At 39.3% G+C, this 12,397-nt stretch overlaps 1 protein-coding gene across 1 annotated transcript in view; it reads left to right on the top strand.

Annotated features, from left to right (window-relative positions):
* WWC2 (WW and C2 domain containing 2) overlaps positions 1–12,397 on the top strand; it is a 158,138-nt gene that overhangs the window by 136,050 nt on the left and 9,691 nt on the right. The window contains exons 18-21 of the mRNA XM_063136031.1: positions 457–661; positions 2,325–2,486; positions 7,421–7,513; positions 10,387–10,629. Coding sequence (XP_062992101.1) covers positions 457–661; positions 2,325–2,486; positions 7,421–7,513; positions 10,387–10,629 — 703 coding nt within the window. The remainder of the gene's footprint in view (positions 1–456; positions 662–2,324; positions 2,487–7,420; positions 7,514–10,386; positions 10,630–12,397) is intronic.

Below are 12,397 nucleotides of genomic sequence, written 5' to 3'. Positions count from 1 at the left end.
AGGCACCATGTATACCCTTTTTTCATTCATATGAAATGATATATTGGGGTTTATTTCAGAAGAAAATTATTATTTTTGTTTGATTTGCATTTCTTATAATAAATGTTAGAATAAATTTATGTTTAAAATAGTAACACCAACAACCACCTAAAAGGGAAGATATATCTTCTCTCTCTCCAGTGTACTATATCAAGTGTACTTGTTTTTACTGTGTTTTAGGGGAGTCTATTTGTAACAGACTGTTCTGCTTTTTCTTGGAGCAGATGACTAATACAATGCATTCACATGTCAGATCATGAAAGCATTTTAGTGAAATTCTAATCTACTTCTGGCAAAGATAATGTGTTGATAATAATACATCTTTTGTACAGGATTTAGGTCTAAAGCATGCCAGCATTTTCCTCTCTGCAGGCCTTGTCAGTTCAAGGGTAAATGTGGGTTATTTTGTTCTCACAGGCTAGGAATACTGGCAGAGGCAGAGGCATCCAGTGAGATTGTGACAGAAGAAGAGGACAATGTTAAAGGGACAGAGGAAGGTGGATATAGAGATGACAACAGATTCTGCTCTACATTGGTAGAGGCAGATGAAATCAAGGATGGAGAAGATAGCAACTGTACAGATGTGTGTTACAATGAGCAAACAACTGTATCACCCACACTGGTGAATATTTTAGATTACATTTCTAATGAAGTAGGCTCTGGCATTCGTGGCTGTTCCCAACTCATTAGGGTGGTGTGTATAAGTTTTAAAAACAGAAGTTTGTCATGATGAATCTCCTTACAGTTTTCATTGCTGTTTTAAATATATACAATCAGTTCTGCATTTAAAACCTCCACTGATTTCTAACAGATTCTTTACTGCCTTGTATAGTGATACTTTTTGTTTTGATATACAGTAAAGGAGAGAAGCAGAAAAAAGACCCTTAAGTCCACAAGAGGAGCATTCAGCATGCTAGTTAACATTTAATGTTTATTTGGTAGATTATTCATGTTTAATAATGAATGTATTAAATATTTAATAGGTTATTTAATGTTTACGCTACACTTGCACACTCAGATGGCTTAATATTTTTGTCTTTGCATTTGTTATGACGTTTTAATGATACTGGCTAAGATCTTCAGAGCAATGAAGGAAGTGTGTGTGTGTTTTAGGGATGGAGATGTCAGTTTGTTTCCAGTCCTGGCAAGTTTTGCATCTGTTCATTGTTATAAATGTGTGTACACATTCAGAGATTCTCTCGTCTAAGGAATTTTTTGAACTTTGGTTGTAGTGTGACTTCGTAACAGGGGGGATTTTATTGAACACAAAAAAGAATAAAAAATATAGACAGTAATTACTCTTGGGAATAGACACTATATGAATTCTAGAATGGACTCAGTTAGTTCATATATTACAAACAAACCTACACATATTTAGCAAATCAAGCAAAAGGTCAAATGAATAGCATAGACATCGATGCACCAGGTTCAATTGGTGGGCAAATTAACTCAAAGGCCTGCTTAGCAGCTAAAATGACTGCAGTATGTGGGAAGATTAGGCTGCAGACATGCATAGAGTGTCCAGATTGGACTGCGGTCCTGAGGGAGTTATGGACTATAGCTCAGTGGTGGAGCACATGTTTTGCATGCAAAAGGTCCCAGGTAGGGGTGCAAAAGACTCCTATCTGAATCCCTGAAGAGCCCCTGCCACTCAGTATAGGCCATCCTGAGCAAGATGGAACAATAGTTTTATAGTCTATTATTTATTTATTTTATTTATTTTATTTAAATAAAATAAATTATAGTCTATTAGGCATCTTCCAGTATTTTTGTGCTTGTTTTACATTTTCAAGTATGCCTTTTCTTCATGCCTTACCGCTAGATAAGACAGTGGCATTCCTGGAAGCACCAGAGTAAGCAGTAGGCCTAACTAGAAAGTTTACTATTAAATAGACAAGGGGATTTGCTTTGCTTAAAATGAACTCCAGCTTTCAACATCCTGCAAGATATTTTTCCCCATCACCCAAACCAGAAACTTCGAGCTTGAGGTCAACCTCTTGTTGTTCGTTTCAGTTTGGTTCACAAGCCTTTATTCTCAAATCTTATATGGATATGGCAAATTGTTATTAATTAGTATCCTTATCCTCTTCCAGCTAACAACTGTGTGGTGCTTTGTCTAGTAAGATGTATGGAGGTCCCAAGTTAAAAGTTTGAGGAGAACATAACGACTATTGTCTTTGGATTCTTGTCTTTGGTTTGATCTTAACTAATTTGTGCCAAGATAGGATGAAAAATAAGCTTGATGATGAGTTTGGTTTAAAGTCTTAAAATGATGTGTTTGTCAGGTGGATAAGGAAACTAACACAGAAGACAGAACCGAGAATGTGGCTGTACGACCCAAGGACAGACCCAGCCTGAAGTCTCAACAGAATCCCTTTGTCAGGAACAGCATGATCGTGCGCTCACAAACCTTCTCTCCAGGCGAGCGGAACCAGTACATCTGTAGGGTAAGATAAAGAGTGTACTCCATGAGGTCCTATTAACTAAAGACACATTTAACTTAGTTGGCAATGGCACGTTGCTGGCAATGAGCCATAGCCTGAGAACCTGGTGTCCATCTGTTAGCTGCTGTGGGAAATTGTCTCTTTCACCTGTGGAATACATGTGGAAACTCTCAATCCCTTCACAAAATATTGTTTGGACATTAGAATTTACGTCTCTACCTGCCTGCCTGTCTCTCACTCAGATTTGACAATATAAGCAAAGCTATCATTTAAACACACTTTAGAGTAACTTCTGGATTCAGTAAGACTTATTTCTGAGTAGACATGTATAGAACTGCACTGTATTTCCCTTAAATAATCTAGTCGGTTTGACTGTTGAAACTTTTTCTAAAAATGTTTTTTTTTAAGTAAAAACATATGCAACATGCTGCTTCTGTGAGATTTCCAGCAGTATGTAATTTTAGAATTAATATAGTCAATATGAAAACAGCATTAACTGTGAGGATACTTTGTCAGAAGTATCTTTCTGGAAGAAGCTTTAGCAAAGCAGTTTCCATTGAGTTCCTTTAGTTCCAAGGGAAACATTTACAAGAAACATATATATTTTCACGCTGGGGTTCTTTCAAATAAACTACCTGTGCACATGTGAAATCTGAGGCCGTATACTCACATAAGAGGGTTACAAACTGTCAGAGACTGAATATATGAATAATTGATCAATCTGCCTTCCAGTATTTTGAACATCGGTTCTTGTCTTGCTCTCCAGTAGGAAATGACTGAGCAATTATTTTCTATCTTATTTCTGGCATCTTTTAGAAATCTGGATGCTAAATTTTGCAGTAAACAAAACCTGGTTCCTTTGGCCTTCAGAAGATACTATTCTCATAGCTTTTCTCTAAAACTTTGTGTGTTGACATCCTTCTTGAATTGGGTTGTGTAGAACGAGAATCCTACACTTGAGCTCTGTCTTGGTGCTATGAGTTCTCCGTCTTGGATAAGATGCTTTGGTTAAAATAATTCAAAGCAGCATTGATCTTCACCCCACAGCATTGCATTGTTCACTTGTGTTTATTTTTGTAATGCTTTATTAATATCATGCCTGTTATTAGGATGGGCATGAGCATGTAGTTTTGACAAGCAGGTTCCATTCTCATTCTGCTCAGGGCTAAACTAGATGATATGTTAAATGCATTGCATCTAGCTGAGCCTACTGATTTTTCGTTTGCTTTTTAAGAAAACATTACTGTAAGTGAGTTGGGGCCCAATGCATATTGGGACCACTGTGCATGGGTAGGGGAGGGTTAAATTTTCCCACTCAGCAAGTTTCCCCTCCCCTAAATTCTCCTTTCCCCACCTGCTATAGAAAGGGATGGGGAAACCCCATTGGTTCCATAGGAATTCATGTTTCCTTGCCATACATCTCCTTACCAACCTGGCCTATCACTGAGGTCGTCGGAGAGCATGCGCCTGGCGGTTCCACGTAGACCTGTGGCCCGATTGGAACCCACCAGGAGAAGAGCCTTTAGTGTAGTGGCCCTTTCTCTGTGGAACTCTCTGCCCTTGGAGGTCAGGCAGGTGCCAACACTAGGCTGCTTCTGGCGCCTCCTGAAAACATGGCTCCTTTGTTTTTAAACTGAACCATTTTAATTTGCTTTTTAAATCTTCTTTCTTTTACTCTTCATATCTATGTTCATCGCTCTGGAATCTGTGTTAGATCATTGAGCTGTATATAAATGTGGTAAATAAATAATAAACAAGCCCTGTGGCAGTCCATCAGCAGGCCCACTGTGGGTGAGCGAATAGATTGAGGTGGATCCAGAGAACTTTGCCTCATCACAAAGGGGCATTAGGCTTTGTGTGTGCGTTTGTGCACAGATATGCACACACTGACAAACTGTAAATCCATCTTATTTATTTATTTATTTATTTATTTAATTACATTTATATACCGCCCCACAGCCGAAGCTCTCTGGGCGGTTTACAACAGACTCTGCATAATCCCACTAGGTATCTAATTCAGATTATTAACCTTTGCATGGGTTTGTCACCAAATCATATACCTTCCTTACTAGATTTCTCTTTCTAATCTAATACCTCTTTTAGAGCTTTCTAAGGAGGATATAATTTGAGACTTGGGGCATGTCTACACCAGCCTGGATTTCCCCTGTGCATCCACTTGATGCACAGGGGATCCTGGGGGCAACCAGGAGCAACCCCTCAATTTTCCTGGGAGAACTGGTTCCCCTGCTATCCCGATATTGCCTGCGATCCCAGGAGCATCCCAAGACCGTGGGAGGTGTGGGTGCCTGTGCCGCCTGGTGCTCGCTTACTCACGAGTAAGCGCTGCACCAGAAATGGGCACAGAACCACACGGTGTAGCTCCATGTCCATCAGGGGAGGGGATGGTAGTAATTTCGCCACCCCTGGGATGGCAGGGAGAGGGTTTGGGGGGGGATAGCTTTGGCAGGAAGTTTATTTTTTATTTCTCTTACTTTTCACTGGAGCGGGACCTCGCTCTTGCGGGAGTGGCCCCTCTGCTTCCCAAAAAAATGGCAGCCGCAACATCTTGTTTCCTCCCTGGATGCCACTTGTGAAGCCAGGGGGAGGATCTTGCAATCAGCATATCACCAGATCCTCTCCCTTCCCTCCCTAGGTGTTGACATGCCCTAGGTCAAAAACCCTTCTCTACTAAATGAGTTATTTCACCAAACTAGAAAACAAGGTTGATCTGGCATAATTCATTTTTAATAAATTTATGTGTGCTGCTGCTAATCACATCATTTGCTACTATCTAATTTCAGATTGTTTTAATATTCTTTTTATTATTTATTATCTCTTATCTTTTTCTCTGCAATAGTGTAATGGGAAGCCGAGTTTGTTTCCATTTGTACCTATTCAAATGCATAAGTGACATTTAAGCATTAACATCTGCCCATTACCATCAATGATCTCTTAACAGCTCACTTCCTATGTAGGAACACTAATGCCTCTTTGGGGAAAGAGAAACCTAGATCACACAGCTATTTTTCAAAAGCTAGCTACATCAGCATATTTTAGGGCTCAGAGCTCGTTAATTATTGAAAATTCTATGAAATAATTCTTCTAAATAATGTTTAATCTCTCTTCCAGAAGAACTGAAAAACATTCTTAGGTAGTTTCCTTTTTTAAAATTAAAGTTCTTAATGTTGCATTTTTGGTTTATAAACCAACAAAACAGTCCCTCAACACAACACCTTTAGCAACATCCCACCCTCTCCCACAACCCATTCAGAAGATACAACAGAAAAAGGGAGAGTCTTCAAAAGGGGTGGGTGGGGGCTGGATGAAGGTGAGGCAAGCAGCAATTATTTAACGGTAGTAGAGAGAGTTATGATTCAAAGAGCCCCAGAAACATGGAACAGATGCTGTTAAATTAATCATTGTTGTTATTCTGCAATAGCAATACCACTTTACAGAATTGCACAGGCAGAACAGACAGGTCCCTCTTCCCAAGGAATTTACATTATAAAAACAACAGATGAACAATTTTCTGATGAATTGACTATAATCTTAGTTCTAAAGAAGATATTGGCTGTAATCACACAACACTAGTAGCACACGCACGAGCAGTCTTGACTATGAGGTTCATGTGCTTCCTTCCCTCTTCATGTGTAAAGGGAGGAGCTTAGAAGCTTCCAACCCTGGTTTGCATTCAACCAGTCTGCCATTTTGTCTGAACCCAACAAACTAGGGTTTGCAAATAAAACAAACAAAGGTTACTGGGTTCAAACAAAACACCAGACTACGGTTTGCTACCAAACTAAGAACAGAAGCTTTCAATCACTGCACAGAAGGAGGTAATGAGGAGTGCTCAAGACTGAGGCTTATATTCGTAATAGTGTGCTTATTTATTTATTTATTTATTTATTACATTTTTATACTGCCCAATAGCCGAAGCTCTCTGGGCGGTTCACAAAAATTAAAACCATAATAAAACAACCAACAGGTTAAAAACACAAATACAAAATACAGTATAAAAAGCACAACCAGGATAAAACCACGCAACAAAATTGATATAAGGTTAAAATACAGAGTTAAAACAGTATAATTTAAATTTAAGTTAAAATTAAGTGTTAAAATACTGAGTGAATAAAAAGGTCTTCAGCTGGCGACGAAAGGAGTACAGTGTAGGCGCCAGGCAGACCTCTCTGGGGAGCTCATTCCACAACCGGGGTGCCACAGCGGAGAAAGCCCTCCTCCTAGTAGCCACCTGTCTCACTTCCTTTGGCAGTGCTATGGTTTAGTGTTACGTCTAAATAGGGCCATTGTAGGATAAGAGTTCCATGGTAATGGCTGCAGATGAAGTGCTGTGTCAGTGTTCTGTTTAAGCAGTGGTTCATCAAGTGAAGCTCCCAAATTGGTGCAAAGAGAGGAGCCTACTATTCTGTACTGCTGTGCAAGCTTTTCTACTGATCTTCGGTATTCAGTTTCTTAATCTGCTTACAGTTTTCTTCTACAAAATCTTGTTCTGGCTCTTTGGTTCTGCCTCAGTCTGTGAAAGATGTTGTTTCACATTAACAGACATCAATAATTGTTATTTGGTGAGCCAGTGATAAAAACAGGACATCCTTTGGCAGCTCAGACAAGGTTTGCCTTAGGCAAGTAACAGATGCTCATGTTTTGAAATAAGAAAGCAAACAAGGCCGTTGGTGTCTTCTGTGCAAAGATTGTTAACTTAATTGGAATCACAATGCATTTTTTCCTGTTGAATAAATTATTGGTAATTGATTTGTGGCTTTTTAACAACCCTGCATTAATGATTGTCACTGATGGGCCATCTCCAACAGCACATGTAGTTGTTACTCTTCGTAAGGTTAACACTAGGAGGTCTTCCATTTTAAATCCAACTACTTTAAGTAGTTTAATTTATAAATCTTGCCATTTCCTTGTTTTGGCAGTTGAATCGAAGTGATAGTGACAGCTCAACATTGGCCAAAAAGTCTCTCTTTGTGAGAAATGCCACAGAGCGGCGGAGCTTGAGAGTTAAAAGGGTACGTGCTCTTTGACTGTTTGTTACTTGCTTTTCCAATTCATTTTAAACACTTGGCTGTGTTGAAGAGTTTCATATACAAATTTGTGCAAGTATTGTGTTAATACAAATGCATATGAAGGACCCACGTCCTTCCTTGTTCTACAGGAGATAAAAGTCAGAACCAAACTACACACCTAGAAATTCCCTGGATCTTTCTCTCTGAGATGCCAGACTTCCAAGTGTAGGAACATCTGTATGAAAGGGAACATTCAGTTTCCCATATGCATTCTGAAACGGTATGATCTAAGACCATTGCTTCTACAGTATTTCTAAATATGAAAACCAGTTCTCAGTAACTTGATCTTTTATTTGTATTATGCATACACACACAAAACCCTAGAACTTTTTGAAAAATAGGATCTTTACCCAGTCTCCACTTCCCTCTACTACTTCAAAGCTTAGTTCAGGTATAACAGTAAACACTGTTTTCCTGTTATAAAGGAAGCTGCAGCAAACCTCTGACTTGTACACTCCACCTTCCTCTCTCTTCTTCATTTATATACCAGAAGAGGAGATAGAAAGCTTTTCATTGTTAAAATTACCTCAGTTCCCCATGACATTTATTCAGTTAGAATATTTGTAGATCACCCCTCCACTCCGTAAACGCTCGAAGCCATGTAGAATAAAAATACAAAGAATAAAATACAAAAACCTAAAGCATATTTCAAACCTAAAGCACATTTTAAGTTCAGATGTCAGTTTAAACGCAACAACAGAAGCTTTCAATTTCCTCTGGAATAAAAAGGATGAGCAGAAAGAAGGGGAGAACACGCAAATATGAGACTCACTGTGACTCTTTATTGTTTGCAGGAAGCCACGATTTCCTTTGTCTGAAGCAGGCCCAAGAGGAGTTTTTGCAATTTAGTTTTTTTGTTTCTTTTTACCCGTTCTAAAACCATGGATGGTATAAGCTTTTATGAGGCAGGCATGGGTGGAGAAATCCCAGCTGCCACCACAAATCTGTGTAGTGGGAGGGCACCATTTGCTGTGCAGTAGTGTGTGGAGGACATTTTAGTCCTTTCCCTACCTCCTTTTTTTGCCTGCAGTCACCCCATCCAGGCCCAGGGCTACCATAAAGCACACTCCAGATAGCTGCACTTGCCCAAACAACCCCCACACTGCTCCCCCATTTCTAAAATTCATAGAAGCTCCTTTTTTTAATGTGTTGTCTGGCTCTCCACTTGGAAGCATTTCCAAGCTATTAAGACTGATCTCTTCCGGCAGGCCTACCCAGTGGAATTTTAGAATGTTTTTAGGATGTTTTAATAATGTGTACTACGTTTTTAAATAATTTTTATGTATTTATACTTATTGTTCCCTGCCTCGATCCAAATGGAGAGGCAGGTAAGAAATACATCATCATCATCATTATTATTATTCCAGATACGATCTTGCATTTGATCCCAATGCCCATGGGGTTATGTTACTCCAGAGCATTGTGGGAAGATGTCCACTGCCCCAAAAACAATTTCCAGGCATTGGGGGCAGATCCCAATGGTTGATGAAAACTGCTTGTTGCTGGAATACTGGTTTAATAGTATTTTAAAAAGGAGGCCGAGGCAAAGCAGGGTGGATTGGGTCCTACAGGGTGATACTTCACCACAGACCACCTCAGCTGTACACACAATTCTGACCTCATCCCTCTGTATGCCGCTTTTCCCCTCAGTGTAGCAAATACGCCAGCTGTGCCCCTTCCTAGAGTTAGAAGACCTAAAGATGGTAGTGCCTGCGCTGGTAACTTTGGGGCTCAACTTCTGCAATGCACAGTTCATAGGGCTGGAAACTTCAGTTAGTTCAAATTATGGCAGCCAGGTTGGTCTAGGGGTGACCATATTACACCAACTCTAAAATCACTTCACTGGCTGCCGATTAGTTTCCAGGCAAAGTATAAAGTGTTGGTTATTACCTTAAAAGCCCTACATGTTTTGGGTCCAGGTTACCTGCAGGATCGCCTTCTCCCATACAATCCGCCCTGCACACTCAGGTTCTCTGGGAAGAATTTACTACAGTCAGCCAAAACTGTTACCCAGAGGACCTTTTCTTCTGCTGCTTCCAGACTGTGGAATGGCCTGCTGGGAGAGATTCGTCAACTTAATAGTCTTCTCGAATTCAAGAAGGCTATGAAGACTGATCTCTTCCGGCAGGCCTACCCAGTCGAATTTTAAGATATTTGACTGTTATTTTCATATTGTATTAGTTTTATATGTCTTAATCAGGTTTATGTATTTTATGGTATTTGTACCTAATGTTGTTCCCCACCTCGATCCAGACAGAGAGGCGGGTAAGAAATTATTATTATTATTATTATTATTATTATTATTATTATTATTATTATTATTATTTGTCTGGGAACCGTAGATGAGGTGGAAGTTGCAGGGTACACCTAGTTCTGTTCAGCATCTCATTACAAATGAATTGTACTTTAAAAAGGACATTGAGGTTCTTCAACAATGAAAGATCTCTTAAAATGACAGATTTTTGTGTGTACATATTCAATATGCTATTCTGGAGGAGATTATTGGTGGGAAAAACTTTTGCAGTCGATATGTACAATAGAATTTAAAAAAAACAAAAACAAAATTGTGGAATCTCTTCCTAATAAATGACCTTTGGCTAAAGAAAGCCCTCATTAACACATTTATCTCGTGAAGCTTTAAAAATAGTCTTGTTCCAGAAAGACAAGTGCAGATCAGTAGCATTTAGTCTGATCACAGTTTTACATGTGTAGATATAAACTTGACATGCTTTACATAACTGAGATGTTTTCATTCATACATGGTTTGTAGTTATACTATAGTTCTTCTTGTTTTCTGACATTCCTGAATACTGTAGCCTGCCTGCCAGCCTAACATGCGAAGGGCAGCACAGGAGCGCCCTGTCCGCACTTCTCTTGACTTGGAGCTGGATCTCCAGGCTTCTCGAACACGACAGAGTCGCCTGAATGATGAACTGCAGACGCTCCGTGATCTTAAGCAGAAGCTGGAGGAGATGAAAGCAAGAGGGGAGACAGAGCTTCCTGCATGTGTGCTGGAGGATGAAAGATTCCAAAAGCTCTTGAAACAAGCTGAGAAGCAGGTACAAAGTTCAAATCAGACTTCTCTAAATGAAAGAGAAGTGCACACATAAAGTTACAATGTCTACATAATTACAAATTCTTGAAACTCCACATATTCATACTAGATTGAAAAACTGAGCATCCAGACTTCAGAGATATAATATGCCTAGAAGTGTTTTCTTCTTCTGACTTATTATCGCCAATCGACTGATCATGCATGTACTTTTCTATTTAGTGTTTGTTTGTTTATATATACACACAACATTTGTATGCTGCCCCGTAACAGTTTACAATAAACAAACATAAAAATAATTTAAATACAAAATAGAACATAAGATCAAAAGAAACATAAAATGCAACGACAAAACAAAACCCACAGGACCCTCAAATTAAACGTAGAGATTTTAAAATGGAGAGACCCAAACTACAGGAATTATTTAAAGGGACACTGAAAAGACCCACCGGATGGCGCCAGTCAAACCTCTCTGGGAAAGCAGTTCCATAACTGGTCCCACTACTGTTTGCAATTGCAACATACTCTGACAATTCCTTCAATTGACTATTTGCTATGTGAAAAAAATCAGTTTGTTTCATCCTGCCTATAAATTTCATCGAACACTTCATAGTTGTTGCATTCGAGAGTTAATCATTTTTCTTTATTCACTTTCTCCACCACCTCTTTCCACATTATTTCCCCCCCCCCCAATGTGTAAAGACTCAAGAATGTCAGCCTTTCTCAGTAAGCAAGATGCTTCGTCCCTATAATTGTTTTAGAGACAAATCCATATTATAAGCAGTGGCAATAGGGGATTGATAAGTCATTTGCACATAATATTTACATGCATCATGCAAAAGGGGAATGTGCGTGCTTCCCTTATGGGAAATAAGTGTGTGAAATGTAAGTACAGCACTTCCACAAAAAGGATGTGCAAGTTGTTTGTGTACTCTCTTATCATTGCTTTCTCCTAATGTACGAAGCAGCCCTCAGTTGTCCTTTATCTAGGTGGGTGACCAGAAATTCACACAGTGTTCCTAAACCATTTTTTCATGGTTACGACACATAGACCTTTCTGCTTCCCATGCATCTATCACTTCTGCTTTTACTCAACAACCTATGATTAGCCTTTTCATGGATTGTTGAGCGTGAGGTATAAACCCAGAGTGCTGAGTTGTTTAGGGCTAAACAATCCAGTGGTTAATACTACACACACAAAAAAGAGTTAAAAGCAGAAAGGGTTGGCGCACTCTCTCCTACTCATGCGCTATTGACCCATGGGCTGTCATTACATGGAAACCATGTCATAGTTAATGCTCTCAACTTTTCAACATTTTCTGAGTTACATCTAATTCATAATTGGTGCGCCAGAATTTTTTATTTATTTATTTATTTATTACATTTATATACCGCCCCATAGCCGAAGCTCTCTGGGCGGTTTACAAAAGTTAAAAACAGTAAACATTAAAAAAAAGTATACGAAATTTAAAAACCATCAGAACCATAAAAACAACAGTGTAAAAACAACAGTATCCATTTAAAAACAAGAGTTCTGGGGTCTGTTAGAAAGCAAACTTAGCATTGTTAAATGCTGTTAAATGCCTGGGAGAAGAGAAAAGTCTTAACTTGGTGCCTGAAAGATAACAATCTTGGCGCCAAGCGAGCCTCATCAGGGAGACCATTCCACGGTCGGGGGGGGTGCCGCCACCGAAAAGGCCCTCTCCCTTGTTGCCAATGGGTTTATCCCAATGTGCATGGTGATGCTCTAATTCGGTTCAGTGATTCTTGTTGTA

Source organism: Elgaria multicarinata, chromosome 10 (assembly GCF_023053635.1).
Source record: "Elgaria multicarinata webbii isolate HBS135686 ecotype San Diego chromosome 10, rElgMul1.1.pri, whole genome shotgun sequence".
NCBI classification, from domain to species: Eukaryota; Metazoa; Chordata; class Lepidosauria; order Squamata; family Anguidae; genus Elgaria; species Elgaria multicarinata.
This window is presented reverse-complemented; position numbering and strand designations above follow the sequence as displayed.